General features: G+C 41.1%; 1 protein-coding gene across 1 annotated transcript; it reads left to right on the forward strand.

The window, feature by feature from the left end:
• Positions 1-314: 314 nt before the first annotated feature.
• PCGF3 (polycomb group ring finger 3) lies at positions 315-16,282 on the forward strand (the record flags this gene model as incomplete). Its single annotated transcript, XM_084278017.1, has 8 exons — positions 315-447; positions 6,386-6,482; positions 10,505-10,560; positions 11,480-11,590; positions 12,082-12,170; positions 14,106-14,243; positions 15,019-15,099; positions 16,235-16,282. The coding sequence occupies 8 exons, from the start codon at positions 315-317 to the stop codon at positions 16,280-16,282; spliced, it is 753 nt and encodes a 250-aa protein (XP_084134143.1).
• Between the last annotated feature and the right edge of the window lie 327 nt (positions 16,283-16,609).

Below are 16,609 nucleotides of genomic sequence, written 5' to 3' on the forward strand. Positions count from 1 at the left end.
CCAGACTTAGATCAGTAGAACAGTAGATTTTCACCCTAAGACCCATGGTTGTAAAGGAGCTTCATAGCATGCCAGAAAGACTGTTTTCTATGTTATTTAAATTTTGTCCTGCAGAATAGTGTGGGGTTTACATTTTTTTGCTGCTGTGAAGTCCTCTGGAAGTTAGTGCTATCGTTGTGTTTGTGTGCGTGCACAGGCATATGCAGGACACCAGACCCTAAAGCTCTACAAACATACCTTTATGGTTAATTCTAGTTAGTCAGTTATTCCTAGGTAACTTTTACCTGCTGACTACAGCTTTGTTATTTTGTGATATGTCTTTTCTGCAGACACCAAAGATGCTAACGAGGAAGATTAAGCTTTGGGACATTAATGCCCATATAACCTGTCGTCTGTGCAATGGATACCTGATCGATGCTACTACTGTAACAGAATGCTTACATACCTGTAAGTAGAAGTGTAATTAAGTTAAAGAAATTGGGTTTTGTTGTGTGCAGGTTGTGTTGTGGTTTTTGCTTGTGATGCAGGTTCTGAGTCCTTTGGGGAGAGTCATTTGAGGATCAGAGTCAGCTCTTTGGAGGGACTGGGCCAACTTCATTTGTAAAACAATTCAAGGGAAAACAAGTGGGTTTTGCTCCCTTTCCTACTTGTTTCTCTGCAGTTTCTTCGGTTTCTTGATGACAGGCAGGCCTATAAGCCAGTAGATAAAAACTTTATTAATAATTACTCAGTGTTAAATCTTTCCTAGTTTACATCTCTTCTTGATTAGAATTATAGGCATCCTCATTTCAGCTGAAATAAAGTTAATTTCTTTCTAGCAGCTGGTAAAGTGCTGAACAGTTCTAATACTGCCCCACCAGCGAGTAGGTTGGAGGGGGGATGCACAAGAATCTGGGAGGAGACAGCTGGGATAGCTGAGCCAAACTGGCCGAAGGAATATTCCACACCACGTGGTGTCATGCTCAATGTATAATCTGGGAGAAGCTGGATAGGGCTTGTGAACTAGCTGGGTATTAGTTAGCAGGCAATGAGCAATTGTGCTGTGCATCAGTTGTTGTTATCTTCCTTTCCTGTCCTGTTAAACAGTCTTGAATTTTACACATCCTATTCCTCCACATTCTCTCCCCTATCCCAGAGGGATAGGGAATGAGTGAATGGCTCTCTAGTTGTTTTAGCTGCCAACCGGGTTAATCAACAACAGTACTTTTGGCACCCAACATGGAGCTTCATGGGTTGAGATAACAACAGATCTGAACAGAGTGCATTAGAACAAATTTGTTACATGTATTCGTTAGTCATGGGTCTCAATGGTGATTCATTTGCTCTCAAAGTTGTTGCACCTGATCTGTGTTACATAATAAGTTGCTTGCAATATATATTTCCTGTTGTGCTGTTTATCATCTCAGCGAACTGGGTCAAGGTATACTTCATTGTGGCGTACTTGTGATAAACTTGATGGTTGTGAGACTAACCTGGTATTTGTACTCAGTATTGTCATCATCTCCGTCCTTCAGGAGTCATCCAGTTACCTTTAGACAGTGCTAAACAAGGAAAGTGGCTGATGCTCTGCTTGTATACTGACTTACTGATGGTGGCCAGTGCCCTGTGGGGGTGGTTACAGCAGTGGAAACAGAGCAACTGGAAACACAGTGGAAAACCTGTCTGGGCTGCCCCATTGTGGCAAGATATTGCTGCCTGGCTAGAGAAGCTGGTTGTAAAAGTACATCTTGTACTCAAGAGTCAGGCCATGGAGGAACAGCAAAACAAACAGCAGTAGGGCAGGCTGTTCAGAATGAATTGGCTCAGGTAGATTTGGAGTGGCATCATAAAGGTATATAAATACCTTTATATACTAGCCAGGTGGGCCGATGACCCCTCAGGCCATTAAGGAAGAGATGCAACATGTAAATGGGCTTGTGATCAAGGGCTGGACTTGACCACGGTTGTCATCTCACAGGTTATCCATGAATGTGAAGCATGCACTGCAGTCAAGCAAGCCAAAAGGCTTAAGTGTCTCTGGTATGGAGGACAATGGTTAAAACATAAATATGGGGAGGCCTGGCTGATTGATGATAATCACATTTGGAAGACACACTAAGCCAAGCACCATGTGCTTACAGTTGTGGAAGCAACCACTAGAAACAGGTTCCAGATAGGCTGGAAGCCTATCCCGTGCTACCCAAAACACTCTCCCGGGCCTTGAAAAGCAAGTCCCCTGGCAACAGGGCACCCCAGAAAGAAAGAATTGAGTCAGACAACAGGATTAATTTCTGGAACACTCTCCACAAACATCTGGGTGAAAGAGCATGGCACTGAGTGGCTGTTTCACATCCCCTACGAGGCACCAGAGCTGCTAAAGACTACACTGAGAGCAGTGGCTAGTGGGACCCTCAAACACCGGTGTATGCATTTAGTAATGGCCACCGCATTAGTCAATGCTAGGGGATCTACCAGCAGAGCTGGCTGTACCCAATCAAAACTTCCATGTACTGTAGGAGGGGATAATTCCCCATAGTGCACAAGAAGGATATTTTGGGGAAGACAGTCTGGGTTAGCCCTGCTTCAGGCAAAAAGCAAACCCATCCATGGATGGATCCTTTAGCTCAAGGACCTGGGCATGCTTGATAGGTGATGCGAAAGGATGAGTATGTACCTTGAGGATTTGATTTTGGGTGAGAATAGCCAACAAATCCAAACAAATCCAACAAATTCAGAGAGAAGGGTACTGTGGGGGATGGTATCAAAGGCCTTATAGGAATTCACACAGATGACATCTGTAATTCTTCCCTTCTCCACTGATGGCTGTAGAAGGCTAGCATAGAATCATAAAATCACATAAGTTGGATCACCTTTAAGATCACTGAGTCTGACCACAGCCTAACCCTACCTAGTCCACCTCTAGACCATGTCCCCAAGCACAATATCTAAATGCCTTTTAATACCTCCAGGGATGGTGACTCCACCACTTCTCGGGGCAGCCTGTTCCAATACTTGACTACCCTTGTGGTAAAGAAATTCTTCCTGATATTTAACCTAAATCTCCCCTGGCGGAATTTGAAACTATTTCCACTTGTTACCTGAGAGAAGAGACCGACCCCCAACTCTCTACATCCTCCTTACAGGTAGTTGTAGAGAGTGATGTCTCCCCTCAGCCTCCTTAAGACTAAAAAGCCCCAGTTCCCTCAGCTGCTCCTCACAGGACTTGTGTTCTAAACCTTTCACCAGCTTCATTGCCCTTCTCTGGACATGCTCCGGCATATCAACATCCTTCTTGTAGTGAGGGGCCCAAAACTGGACACAGGACTCACCAGAGTGGAGTATAATGGACCTACTCCTGCTGGTCACACTATTCCTGATACAGGCCAGGAAGCTGTTGGCCTTCTTGATCACCTGGGCACACTGCTGGCTCGTGTTCAGCCAGTTGTCCACTTAACATCCCCAAGTTGTTCTCCTCCAGGCAGCATTCCAGCCACTCTGTCCCAAACCTGTAGCGTTGCCTGGGGTTATTGTGGCCAAAGTGCAGGACCCGGCACTTGACCTTGTTAAACCCCATAAAGTTGACCTCTGCCCATCAGTCCAGCCTGTCCAGGTGCCTCTGCAGAGCCTCCTGCTTTCCAGCAGATTGACGCTACCAACCAGTTTGATAGGTTGTCTGCAAACCTACTGAGGGTGCACTCAACCCCCTTGTCCTGCTCATTAGTAAAGATGTTAAACAGGACTGGCCCCAGCACTGAGCCCTGGGGAACACCACTTGTGACCTGCCACCAGCTGGATTTAACTCCATTCACTACAATTCTTTGGGCCTGGCCATCCAGCCAGTTTTAACCTGGTCATCTAATCCATAAGTGGCTAGTTTCTCCAAGAGGATGCTGTGGGCAACAGTGTTGAAGGCTTTACTGAAGTCCAGGTAGATAACAGCTACAGCTTCCCCTTCATCCACTGAGCAGGTCACGTTACCATAAAAGATCAGGTTGGTCAAGCATGATCTGCCTTTCACAAACCTGTGCTGACTGGGCCTGATCACCTGGTTGTCCTGCATGTGCTGCATGATGGTACCCAAGATGATTTGTTTTATCACCTTCCCCAGCACTGAGGTCAGGCTGACGGGCCTGTAGTTCCCTAGGTCCTCCTTCTGACCCTTCTTGTAGGTGGGTGTCACATGTGCCAACTTCCAGTCCAGCGGAACTACCCTGGTCAGCCAGGACTGCTGGTAAATAAGGGAAAGTGGCTTGGCAAGCACTTGTACCAGCTCCTGCAGTACCCTTGGATGTATTGCATCTGGACCCATCAACTTGTGTGGATCTAAGTGGCTGAGTAGGTCACTATTCAATTCCTTTAGGATTCTGGGGGCTTTGGTCCTCTTCCCATCCCCGTCTTTCCACTCAGGGATCTGGGTATCAGGAGACCAACTGGTTTTACTACTAAAGACTGTGGTAAAAAAACCCATTAAGTACCTCAGCCTTTTTTTTTGTCCTCTGTCACAATGTTTCGTCCCTGCATCCAATAAGGGTGGGATATTCTACCTTGCCCTCTTTTTTGTTATTAATGTGTTTAGTAGGTTGGTCAGGCAAGACTTGCTTATGGTGAAGCCATGCTGGCTGTCTCAAATTGCCTCCCTGAACTCTATGTGCCTTAGTGTGGTTTCCAGGAGGATCTTTTCCAAGATCTTCTCAGGCACAGAGGTGAGACTGAGAGGTTGGTAGTTCCCAGGGTCCTCCCTTTATACACATTTTAAAAATGGGTGCAATATTTCCCTTTTGTTAGTCACGGAGGATGTCACTTGACTGCCATGAGTTTTCAGGTATTGTGGAGAGTGGCTTGGCAGCTACATCAGGTCTCCAGGATGCATCTCATCAGGTCCTATAGAGTGAGTATGTTCAGATTCCTCAGGTGGTCTGGAATGTTGTCGTCTTCTGTAGCAGGATGGACTTTGCTCCCTCAGTTCCCATATTGTGGTCCATCCGGTTGAGAGGTGTGGTAAGAGAGATTGCCAGTGAAGACTGAGGCAAAAAAAAAATGAGTACCTTGACTGTCTCCTTATCTGTTGTTGTCAGTTTGTCAGTTGTGTTCATCAGTCTAGGGGTACACTTTCTTTGATATTTATTTTCTGGCTGACATACCTATGGGAGAAGCCCTTCTTATTTGCATCCATTGCCAGGTCCAGCTCCAGCTGCACCTTGGCCATCCTGATCCCATTCCTAGACAACTGGGCAAGATTGCTGTGCTCTTCCAGGACACCTGTCCCTGCCTCCACTGTCAGGTTCTGACTTCATTGACTTGGCTTGGCAAGTGGACCTGCTGTTCTAGTGTTCCACTGGAACAGACTGCTGTGCAGGCTCTGTGCTTAGTGTGCAAAGCTGCGAGATTTGGTCTAACCATAACTGCAACTACCAACAGTACTGTTGTCTGAAGTCTGCAAGTACAGTGCAGAATGCAAACTTACTATGCTTCATTTGCTGCTGCATAATATTTTTTATATCAACAGATGTTTATTTATTGTACTATCACTTTGTTCGAGATGTAGATGGCACTCTAGTTACCAAAATACTTTCATTTTATGTGATAAGAACAAGAGCATTAACACCAAGATGAAATCCACTGCTGCTACTATTAGAAAAAGTTATTCCCCCCCTTCTTTTTTTTTTTTTCTTCATTTTTGAGTTGTAAGTTGGGTATCATGTAGCAGTGTATATTATGAGTACCATTACTATAGGTGGGTGGGAGTATAAATAGTTGGAATGAGATATTGATGATTGTGTGTATGAGCATGGAGACAGTATAAAAAATAGGCAGCATTTTACAAATACTGAAGATCTGTGCCTGTGTAAATTTTTTCTTTTTTTTTTTCTCTTTTTTTTTCTTTTTTTCCTGGTGGGAGTTTAACTGTAGTGTACTCTGTCAAAGTTAATACAGCACTGGATATGCACTTTTTGGAAGTTTTCTGTTCTTTTAAAAAGTATCCAACTTTGGAATAGTTTTTTTTTGTCTTGGGTTCAGGGCCACTGTACACTTTACTTCTGTATGTGTCTGTGGTTAAAGCAAATAGACTTAGTGTCTTAATGGCTTGCAATTGCTGTAATATCATCTCTGCAACCTGCATGGTGCAATTAATATGATGTGGACCTGCTAGAAATTGGTGTTACAGTAAATTCCAGAGTGGGATTGTGTGTTGTGTGCTTTATTAGGAAGACTCCAGATAATGCCTAAATTTTTAGTACATCAATTCCTTGAATCAGGAACATTAATGAAAGATACTGGAAACTGTATTCTGCATCTGCTTACATCATGTACAATATGAACTTTGTGTAAATATCAGTAATGTGCATTTCTCCATATAAAAACAATTCTTTAATTTCTATTTAATTACGAATTTTGTTGTTACCAGTCTGTAGGAGCTGCCTAGTGAAATATTTGGAGGAAAACAACACCTGTCCGACCTGTAGAATTGTTATACACCAGAGCCACCCGTTACAGTACATTGGGTAAGTATGAAAGCAAAAGTGCAACTAACTTTTTCAGCGTCTTTAATACAGCACTTTAGCCTAAATTTTCTTAGTTGCTTATTAGTGTGTTAAACATTTAAAAGGAAGGTTGGAGGTGAGGAAGACTTGCTATGAATTTGCAACTCTGTTAATTGCTTCTAGACTTAAAAGTAAGTGAAGTGTGTTTAATTTGTCTGTGAGCTTTAATAGAATTTAGTAGTTCCTCACTTCATATGCTTAGGTCATGAAGGTTACATAAATGAAACTTTTGTAGAAATTAGAGTTTTATAAAATCCTTGAAATAATTAAGTCTCAGTTGAACAGCACTTTTGAGTGTCCGACAGAGTAACGAGAGAAAAATTGTCAGGTGTACTGTTCTGTTAATCTTTCAAAGGTCTGTTTAGTTCACAGGAACAGGTAAGAGTATGGCAGCAAAAAAACCAAAACAAAACAGACCAGTGGCTTTAATCTCTAGAATGGAACAATCTTGTCCTTCATTCTGGTTTGATCCTATACAGATGTGACCTAACATGAGTATTTATTGGTTTCCTTTTTTTAACTAAGCATTTTTACTTTTCTTTTGTTTTCAGAAAAGATATTTCCTTTTGTTCCTTTCAGTGCTCTCCTTTCATTTTATTGTATTGTAGTAACTTTTGCTGATGGTAATCCATTGTGACAACATGTTTAGTCTAGCTATTGCATACCAAGTACTGTTTGGCCTGCTTTTATAAAGAGGTAGCTTTTACTTGTCACAGTTTGTGTTTCTTTCTCAGTTCAGTAACAACTTCTGTGGAGCAGAGTCTGGCTGGAGACCTGTGACCAGCAGTGTTCCCCAGGGGCTGGTGTTGAGTCTGGTCTTGTTTAACATCTTTATCGATGACCTTGATGAGGGAACAGTGCCCAGCCTCAGCAAGTACCCGATGATACAAAGCTGACAGGCAGGAACACTGCGCTGCCATCCAGCAAGACCTGGACAGGCTGGAGAGCTGGGCAAGGAGAAACCAGATGAGGTTTAATAAAAGCAAGTGTAGAGTCTTGCACCTGGGAAGGAATTACCGCTTGTATTTCCTTGTAATACTGCTTGGCTGGGGGATGACCTGCTGGAGAAGAGCTCTGTGAAGGACCTGGGGGTCCTGGTAGATGACAGGTTGGCCATGAGCCAGCAGTGTGCCCTGGTGGCCAGGAGGGCCAGTGGGGTTATGCATGGCCAGCAGGCCAAAGGAGGTGATCCTCCCCCTCTCCTCTGCCCTGGTCAGGCCCCACTTGGAGTATTATATCCAGTTCTGGGCTCCCTGGTATCAAACAGACAGGAATCTCCTGGAGAGAGTCCAGACGAGGGCTACAGGGATGATGAAGGGCCTGGAGCAGCTCCCCTATGAGGAAAGGCTGAGTGAGCTGGGGCTGTTCAGCCTGGAGAGAAGACAACTAAGGGGGGACCTTATTAATGTTTATAAATAGCTGAAGGGTGGGACACAGGGGGAAATGGCCAGCACCTTTTCAGTGGTCTGTGGAGACAGGACAAGGGGCAATGGCTGCAAGTTGGAGCACAGGAAGTTCCGCACCAACATGCAGAAGAACTTTTTCCCAGTGAGGGTGACAGAGCCCTGGGACAGGCTGCCCAGGGAGGTGGTGGAGTCTCCTTCTCTGGAGATACTCAAGACCCATCTGGACACCTCTCTCTGCAACCTGTCCTAGGGAGCCTGCTTTGGCAGGGGGGTTGGACCCAATGATCTCTTGAGGTCCCTGCCAACCCCTACGATTTTGTGATTCTGTGAATACTTACAGAACACGAATCTGGTTTCCCTTCATGTTTACAGAAAGCTGTCAGTGTTCTGTACACACTTACATTACTCAAGCTGATTTGGGACCCTGAAAATAGTTACACCATCTGCATTTAAGAATAATAGCATACACTGATAATACGCTGTGTGAATGTATGCTTTGAAGGGAGTAGTAGATACAAAAATGCAAGTCTGTCTTGTCTAAAGCTACAGGAATACACTGCTGCCTTGGTTCAGAAGTTAGTTTTCTATGCAAAAAGGAGTGAGGAAACAGCATCAAGTAACAGGTAGAAAAGAATTTGCTATTTGGTTATTGGTCATTGAATGTGCTCCAGAGAAAGTATTTTGCTTAAGCTAGTTATAAAATACTGCACCATGAAGGCTGTTGCCTTTGCCCATCCTACTTTTGATTATTTTTTTTAAATGAAGAATTGATGGTCAGTAGTTTCACAATAATTGTTAAAATGCAGATTTGCACTTTTCCTGTTTTCAGCTAGGATAGAGTTAATTTTCTTTCTAGCAGCTGGTGGGCTGCTGCGCTTGTGTGCCAGGATGAGAGCGATGTTGATAACACACTGATGGTTTTAGGTGCTGCCAAGCAGTCAAGGACTTTTCAGCGTCTCACCCTGCCCTGCTAATGAGTGGGGGGGGGGACTTTGAGAAAGCTGGGAGGGGCGGCCAGAACAGGTGACCCAAACCGTCCAAAGGGGCTACTCCCTAGCAGTTAGGTCATGCTCAGCATAAAAGGGGGGCTGAAGAGAGGAGGAGCTCATAGCTCCGGGACGAGACGCAGAGTTTCAAGATGACCCGGCTTTGGGACGGGTCTGAGAGATACGGTCTGAGTTGTGCTCTTGGGTAAGAAACTGTATTTTACCAGTTTTGTATATTTGCTATAAAGTACTATGGAAGTGTTGGTACTTCTCTCTCTCTGCTGTCCCAGTAAACTGTCTCTATCGAAACCCATGAGGTTTCTTTTCCCTCCTCCCTGCACCGCCGCTACGAGAGCATCTGCGTGGTGCTGCTCAGCTGCGGTCTGGGATGAAACCGTGACAGCACTTTTGTCTTCTCCCTCTATTTAGAAAACAGATAAACCAAACGTATCTTTGTATCGCACATTTCTGGATGCTGTTAAATCGTCACCTCTGGTCAACAGTCATGGCTGATTTACTCATTTATCTTGAAATATTTTTAGAGATGTTCGTGTGTGACACGTGAAAATCTAAGCCAGTACAAATGGGATTGCTACTGGTTGGAATGACATTAATTTTAAAATGAATGATATTTTGATTTTTCTTGTAGTGCTGCTTGTAGATTGCCATGGTTGATTGTAAATCTCTTGATTTATCAGTGTTTCTGTACTTGTCTGCCTTTCTGCACTGCTGTGAAGTGTTCGTATCAGGTGACGAGAAGGCTGAAACGATGCTTTTAAGCCCATTCTCCTATCTAAGTCAGATTCAGGATTTGTTATTGTAAACTCTGTTGGGGTAATGATCTTGCAGCCTCTGAGACAGACATTTTAAGTGTTTCTGATTTTACATAAGCGTATATATATATCAGTTGGAATTTAGGGTAATATTTTGTTTCTTTCCATTAGTCACTTACTTTACCTTCCATTTAGGTGGGAATTAAAGTTTAGAATCTTAACTGGTCCTGCTGCCTTCCAGTTCCAGTGGGATTATTACTTTCTTTTATTTAATCCATGCTACCTATAGTGGTTTCCAAACGACATAATGTTGCTTACAGTTAAAATGTTTTCTTTCAGAGCAATATAACGTTTTATTGTTGTGGCCTTTTTTCTGTGAGATATTTTCTGCCATTTTTGTAAAACCTAGTAAAGATAACTTAAATACTCTAGAAATGTGAGATGAGTATGGGGGGTAGGAAACACAGTGTCCTTGATGCTTTTGTAATAAAAGTGAGTGCTGCAGAGTTGTCAAAGAGTTTTGAGATCGTTAGTGACATACTTGCCCAGATGCAGGAGGCCATATTCCACAGGGTGTCGTTGTCCACACATCCGTGACTATTTTTCCTCAAACTTCAATTAGGTTTCTGTCTTAGCATCTAATTTCCATAATTTCTGTTACTGTACTTTCTTCTTTGATACAAATACTGATTTGAGAATGGAAAATCTTCATAGGATAAAGTTTTAGATTTTACAATTTAGTACTGGAACTATTTTAAGATATAAGTTTTGAATCAAGGTCGTGACATAAACTTTTGATTTTGCTTTTTTCTTGCCAGTCATGACAGAACAATGCAAGATATAGTTTACAAACTTGTGCCAGGCCTCCAAGAAGGTAAGTTGTGGCATGAACTTATTTAGAGGTTGTTTTGCATATACTGCTTTTATACTTTAAAAAAATAAAATATATAAAAATATACTTTAAATATATAAAACATACTTTAAAAAAAGAAAAATATTCCTTCATTTGTGTAATTTCTAGCAATTAATTTATCTTCACACTGGCACTAGCAGCAGTTTGGGGGCTGGAAGGAAGAAGGGAATATTTCTTTGAAAAATACTATTATGTAAAGCGGAATAGTAATTCAGTTTTTGAATGTTGTTCTTGTTAAACTATGTACTTGAACCTGTTCTGCTAGCTTCCTAGAATTCTCAAAGGTACAATGTAATGCAGAACAGCTTTTAGTTTCAGAGAAGTTTCTGCTACTGTGTGAGCCCACACTTAGTAGGTGACTTCCAATTTGTTTTTTCATAATCCTCTTTGAGACTCAATCTGTTCCGTTAAAGAAGTAGTTTATAGTATTTTTTTGTCTTAATGTATTTTGCAACTTCCATTTAAATTTAGTTTTTTAATCCACTTAAACTGCAAACCAAAAACATTCTTAAACATTGGCAAGATTAAATAGATTATTTAAAAATTATTTTTAGCATTTCAAAATTCAGAATTATAAATAAAATTAAAGAAGAATGGTATGACTGAAACATTATGGGAGGGATTCAAAATAAGGTCTAGTATTTTAAATACTATCTCATTATAATATTAATGCTATAATAGTCGCTGTACAGATGACTTTGTAGTATTCCAGCTCTGAAAAATACAGACATTACTTGGTACAATACCAAAGATAGAAGAGTAGCAATACCAACAATACAACAGTTTATTGGCAAGCCTGTTTCACTTAAGACAGAAGGGGTTTGGAATCACTTCATAAATATTGCATTAGAACTTTATTAATTTTTACAATTTTAAACAGCTGAAATGAAAAAGCAGAGGGAGTTTTATCACAAACTGGGCATGGAAGTTCCAGGGGACATCAAAGGGGAGACATGTTCCACAAAACAGCACCTAGATTCCAATCGAAATGGTAAATAGTCCTTTCATTTATTCTGTCTTGGGTGGGTTATGGCTAGTAAATTGATAAACAGACCTGTTGGAGGTATGTTCCTGGTTGGTTTATTACAATCACACGTTTCATAACACTGCACAATGCAGTTACACTGAGTATAGGATTGTTGTTTTATCCCTTATTTGTGAATAGAATCCTTTTTTTTTTTTAAGCTGTTCATAGCATATTATTCTTGTTGAAGGAGGTCTCCACAGTAGTGTGTACATGGAGATGCTCTGGAATTATCCAGATTCTGCTGTGCTAGTGGATGAACTGAAGTTTCTGTTCTGTATGTATTCCCCTTTTTTATGCATGAGGCTGTTGGCAGCTAATGTTTCCTAAGCAAATGAGCACAATTTGGGAAAAGCAAATTTATTCTGTATCACAGTCCTCAAGTGTGATGTTTTAATTACATTAGTATTACAAGCTGCAGCTGAGTGTTATCCCATCTATCTGGTTTCTTACCTAAGGTGAAACTAAAGCAGATGAAAATTCAAACAAAGAAACTTCTGAAGAAAAACAAGAAGAAGATAATGACTACCACCGAAGTGATGAACAGGTGAGCTCACAGGGCATGTTTTAATTTATCTTGTATTTTATGTTTGGTGATATGGTAAGCTAACAGAGAAGAAAATTAACTGTTTCAAGATACTTTTCTGTCCTCTGGTACAATCAAGATGCAGTGTTGCCTAACGGCTTTTGTGTAAGCATGAGTTAAACATAAGCCAGCAGTGTGCCCAGGCAGCCAGGAGGGCCAAGCATATCCTGGAGTCTATCAAGCATGACATGGCCAGCTGGTCCAGGGAGGTGATTGTCCCGCTCTACACTGTGCTGTTGCAGCCTCACCTTAAACACTATGTGCAGTTTTGTGCTCCACAGCATAAGAGGGACACAGAAATATTGGAGAGTGTCCAGAAGAGGGCAACGAGGATGGTGAGGGGTCTGGTGGGGAAGTGGTATGAGGAGAGGCTGAAGTCCCTTGATTTGTTCAGCCTGAAGAAGAGGAGGCTGAAGGGAGACCTCATCACAGTCTGTGGCTTCCTGATAAGGGGGAGCAAACGGGCAGGCACCAATCTCCTCTCTTTGGTGATCAGTGATAGAACCCAAGGGAACGGTATGAAGCTGCAACAGGAGAGGTTTAGGTTGGATATTAGGAAAAGGCTCTTTACTGAGAGGGTGGCTGGGCACTGGAACAGGCTTCCCAGGGAAGTGATCACAGCACTGAGCTTGACTGAGTTCAAGAAGCGTCTGGATGATGCACCCAGTCTTATGCTCTGTCTTGGCTGGTCCTTTGTGGAGCCAAGAGTTGGACTCAATGATCCTTATGGGTCCCTTCCAACTCAGGATATGCTGTGATTCACCTTTGGGCTTTGGCAGGAATGAAGAATACATTAAGGTTATTTGCATTAATATTAGATAGTTCAGACTATTTGTTTATGAGATTCCAAAGCACTTTTTTATTCTCAAAATTAATTCAGATTATATGGCCCTCCCTTCTGAAGGCCTGTATCCTAGTTTCATCGTGATACATTGAGCTGAATGTGTATCAATAATTATGAATTTGCACTTCAATAAGTACTATTTATTTTGTTTTAAATTTCTAATGTTAAGACAGTATTAGCCCTATACCATAAAGATAGTATGAAAGTGAGAAAGTTCATTAAGTTTTTAACACAAAGTGTATTTGAAAGTGAAATCTTTTGAGATAAACAAGCCATCCATTTTATGTTTTCCTGTTATGTGTGGCCAGACTAAAAGAAATTTGGACTAATTTCTTTTCAATTGTAATGTAAGGATACTTTCAAAGGGATTGTACCTACTACTAGATCCTCTTAGTACATAAAGAAAGTCATCACAGAGTTTAGACTAAGTAATGAATAGCGGACTAGGAGAATTAAGACGCAAAGAAATGAGAGAGATGTTTTTGGGGGATAACCTTCAGAATTTAAAAAAACCTTAGGTAATTTGTATTTATTCTTTTTAAACTTTAAATTCTTTTAAACTTGTGTTAAAAATCTTCTATAAACTGGATTTAGCAGTTGCATTAGAAGCAAGAATGGATAGACACCCTAGTGAAGGATATCCCTGCCCATGGCAAGGATTTTGAACTAGATTATCTTTGAGATCCTTTCAAATCCTAGCAGTATATGATTCTATGAAAAAGTTACATTAAAAGGAATCATTAAAAATTGGCAATGGTATTCGTACTGTTTTTCTTACCCTAGCTTTTGACATAGGGTCCTGAGCTATTGGCAGCCTCTGAATTTGGGCTGAAGCAGTCTTGTTCCAGCAACAGTTCTTTCTTGAACTTTTTTGTCTAGATCAGTTTTGGTTGCAGTAGTGCTTGTCACTAAACTAACAAGATACTAGAAAATGTTTCCTTTAATGGAACCACAAGAACTACATTTTGTTGTATTAATAAAAACTGCATGTGGAAATCATCATGAAGCTGCAGAAAACTGTGCCAGCCAAACCTGTTCACTTTTTCCTGCAGGTAAGCATCTGCTTGGAATGCAATAGCAGCAAATTGCGTGGATTGAAACGAAAATGGATTCGCTGCTCAGCACAAGCGACAGTCTTGCATCTAAAGAAGTTCATTGCCAAAAAACTTAACCTTTCTTCTTTTAATGAGGTAATACAATAATACTTTAAAATTATTTCGCAGATACAGAAACCTAACTTCTGTACAGTTCAAACCAAACATGTAAAGTGTGCTGCATACTCATTCAGGCCTTTCTGGGTTGTGTGGTAGAGTGTTAATATAAGCTCCCTCGGTGGAACTTACTGTTTTTAGGCATGTTCCCTCTTTTAGTTCACGTTCCTCTATTGTAATTTAGCTGATTAATAGTCAAATGATCTTAAATGTTTTTATGTTTATATCCTCACTGTTCCTACCATCAAGATCTTTCTATACTGAGACAGAAAAGTGAAAATAAGTGTTCGGTATCTGCAAAAATTCCATGAATATGACGAGGGATGTGGTGGACAGGTTTGGTTTTTTTAAATATATCCTTGTAGCAGAAAGCCACCTGGCTGGCGTTTGGTAAGAAATGTTCATAGTATGTTAAATAAGAGCTGCCTGAGACTTGTGAATTCATTTTATTGTTGTTTTTAAAAGCATGTAAAACTTTCAAGAAAGGTCATTAGTACTGCTTGAGAAGCTAAATCAGTTGAGTGTAGCTCACACAGTATTTCCTCGGTAGGCACAGACATTGGCACATGACATCAAGAAAAGACACTCTCCTTTTCTTTCCTGGGGCTGTTTTTGTCTGCAGAGAAACTTCAAGATGAATGGTTCTGGTATCTTTGGAGAAGAAAAATCTTGTTAAGCATTTGTAGCATTACCTGAAATATGTTGTTTTAAGTACTGTACCCCAGTGAATTAACTGTCATCTTTGTTTTGTCAGCTGGACATATTATGCAATGAAGAGATTCTTGGCAAAGACCACACACTCAAGTTTGTAGTTGTTACTAGATGGAGATTTAAGGTATGACACAATGTTTCTAGCTAAATCATGATGTAGCCAAATGGCTGTAAAGTCATTGTATGTGGGGGGTTATTGAAGCTATAGTTTAGTTCATAATGCACAAGGAGCACAGCCTGAGCTTACCCTGTCCCCTGAGGTAGAACCACTTGGTGGCTGTGTGTGTGTGTATGTATCTACAAGAGGTGCAGGTGGGAGTAGGGAAGCGTTTTTCTGTCTTTGTGTGGAACAATAATTGAATGGCCTGAGAGTCACAGGATAGAAGTCACTGGCCAGTCTATGAAATGCAGAGAGGTCATGAGTGGAATCCTACTGGAATCTGTTTTGTGTGACGTTCCCGAATGACCTGGAAAGGGGTTTAAGTGATACAGCAGCAGCAGACTGACAATGCTGCGATTATTTAGGATAGTGGAGATGGACTGATAAAGGATTGAAGCAAGCCTTGACAGCTCTGAGTGACAGGTGATTAATGAGCACCTTAAGTTCAGTGTAGGTAAATATAGAAGGATACAAAGCAAATGGTGGGATTTTTATGGGGAAAAAAACCCCAAACAACCAAGCAAGAACATTGATTTGCATCTGTACAAGTCTGCTTTTCACTTTTGTCATGGAAATCTATGCGATTGTGAGTCATATGGAAAAGGAAACTTGAAATTGCCTTTTCCAGTGAGAGATGTGGGAGATGTAAAATGAAACAGGAAGGTGGGAGGTCCAGAACAAAAAAGCAGCAGTCATTTATGTGACACACAGAACTCCATTGTGCAGGATGTTGAGACTGTTAGGAGTTTGCCTGTTCATAAAAAAAAAAAAAAAAAGGTTATATTCACAGGGAAACAATCAAGTGAGAGCTGCTAAATATGAAGCACCACATGCTTTTATTCTGTTTTCTAAACATCTGTATTTCTCCCATATTAAGAATGGGTTTTCCATGCTAACCATGCTAGAAAAGAAGTGATTTTAAGGTGATCAGCTCTTGAGACAGAAGAGAAAGGCTTCTTCATTTCTTGTTTGAGCTCCACAGATGAAATTGCATCTTTGTCTTGCTGACATAAGCTTTAGTTTATGAAACAGATTTTGCCTACTGAACGTATTATTTCAGGATTTGTTCCTTTACTCACTTGATATTTCTGTCTTTCAGAAAGCACCTCTACTGCTACATTACAGACCCAAAATGGACTTGCTGTAAGAGAACTTTATTGTCCTTCTGGACAGAGTTTTTTGCAGAGACTATCATCAGGCACCTTCTTAGTGCATCACTAATCACATAACACAAACCAGCTGAACAATTTTGGAAGACTGTAGTGCTTTCGTAGCGGACTGTCCTTCTGAATATTTCTTCTAGGGATGTGTTACCTAGATTTCTGGACAAAAAATATTTATACTTTTCTTTTGTACGGAATAAAGAAAGAAGTTGCAACTCAACAAGACACTACCAGCACTAGGTTTACAGATACATACTGAAAACACTTCAGTTCCATGTAGCTCAGCCTGTTTTATCTCTTACAGTTACACA

Source organism: Gallinula chloropus (assembly GCF_964237585.1).
Source record: "Gallinula chloropus genome assembly, chromosome: Z".
NCBI classification, from domain to species: domain Eukaryota; kingdom Metazoa; phylum Chordata; class Aves; order Gruiformes; family Rallidae; genus Gallinula; species Gallinula chloropus.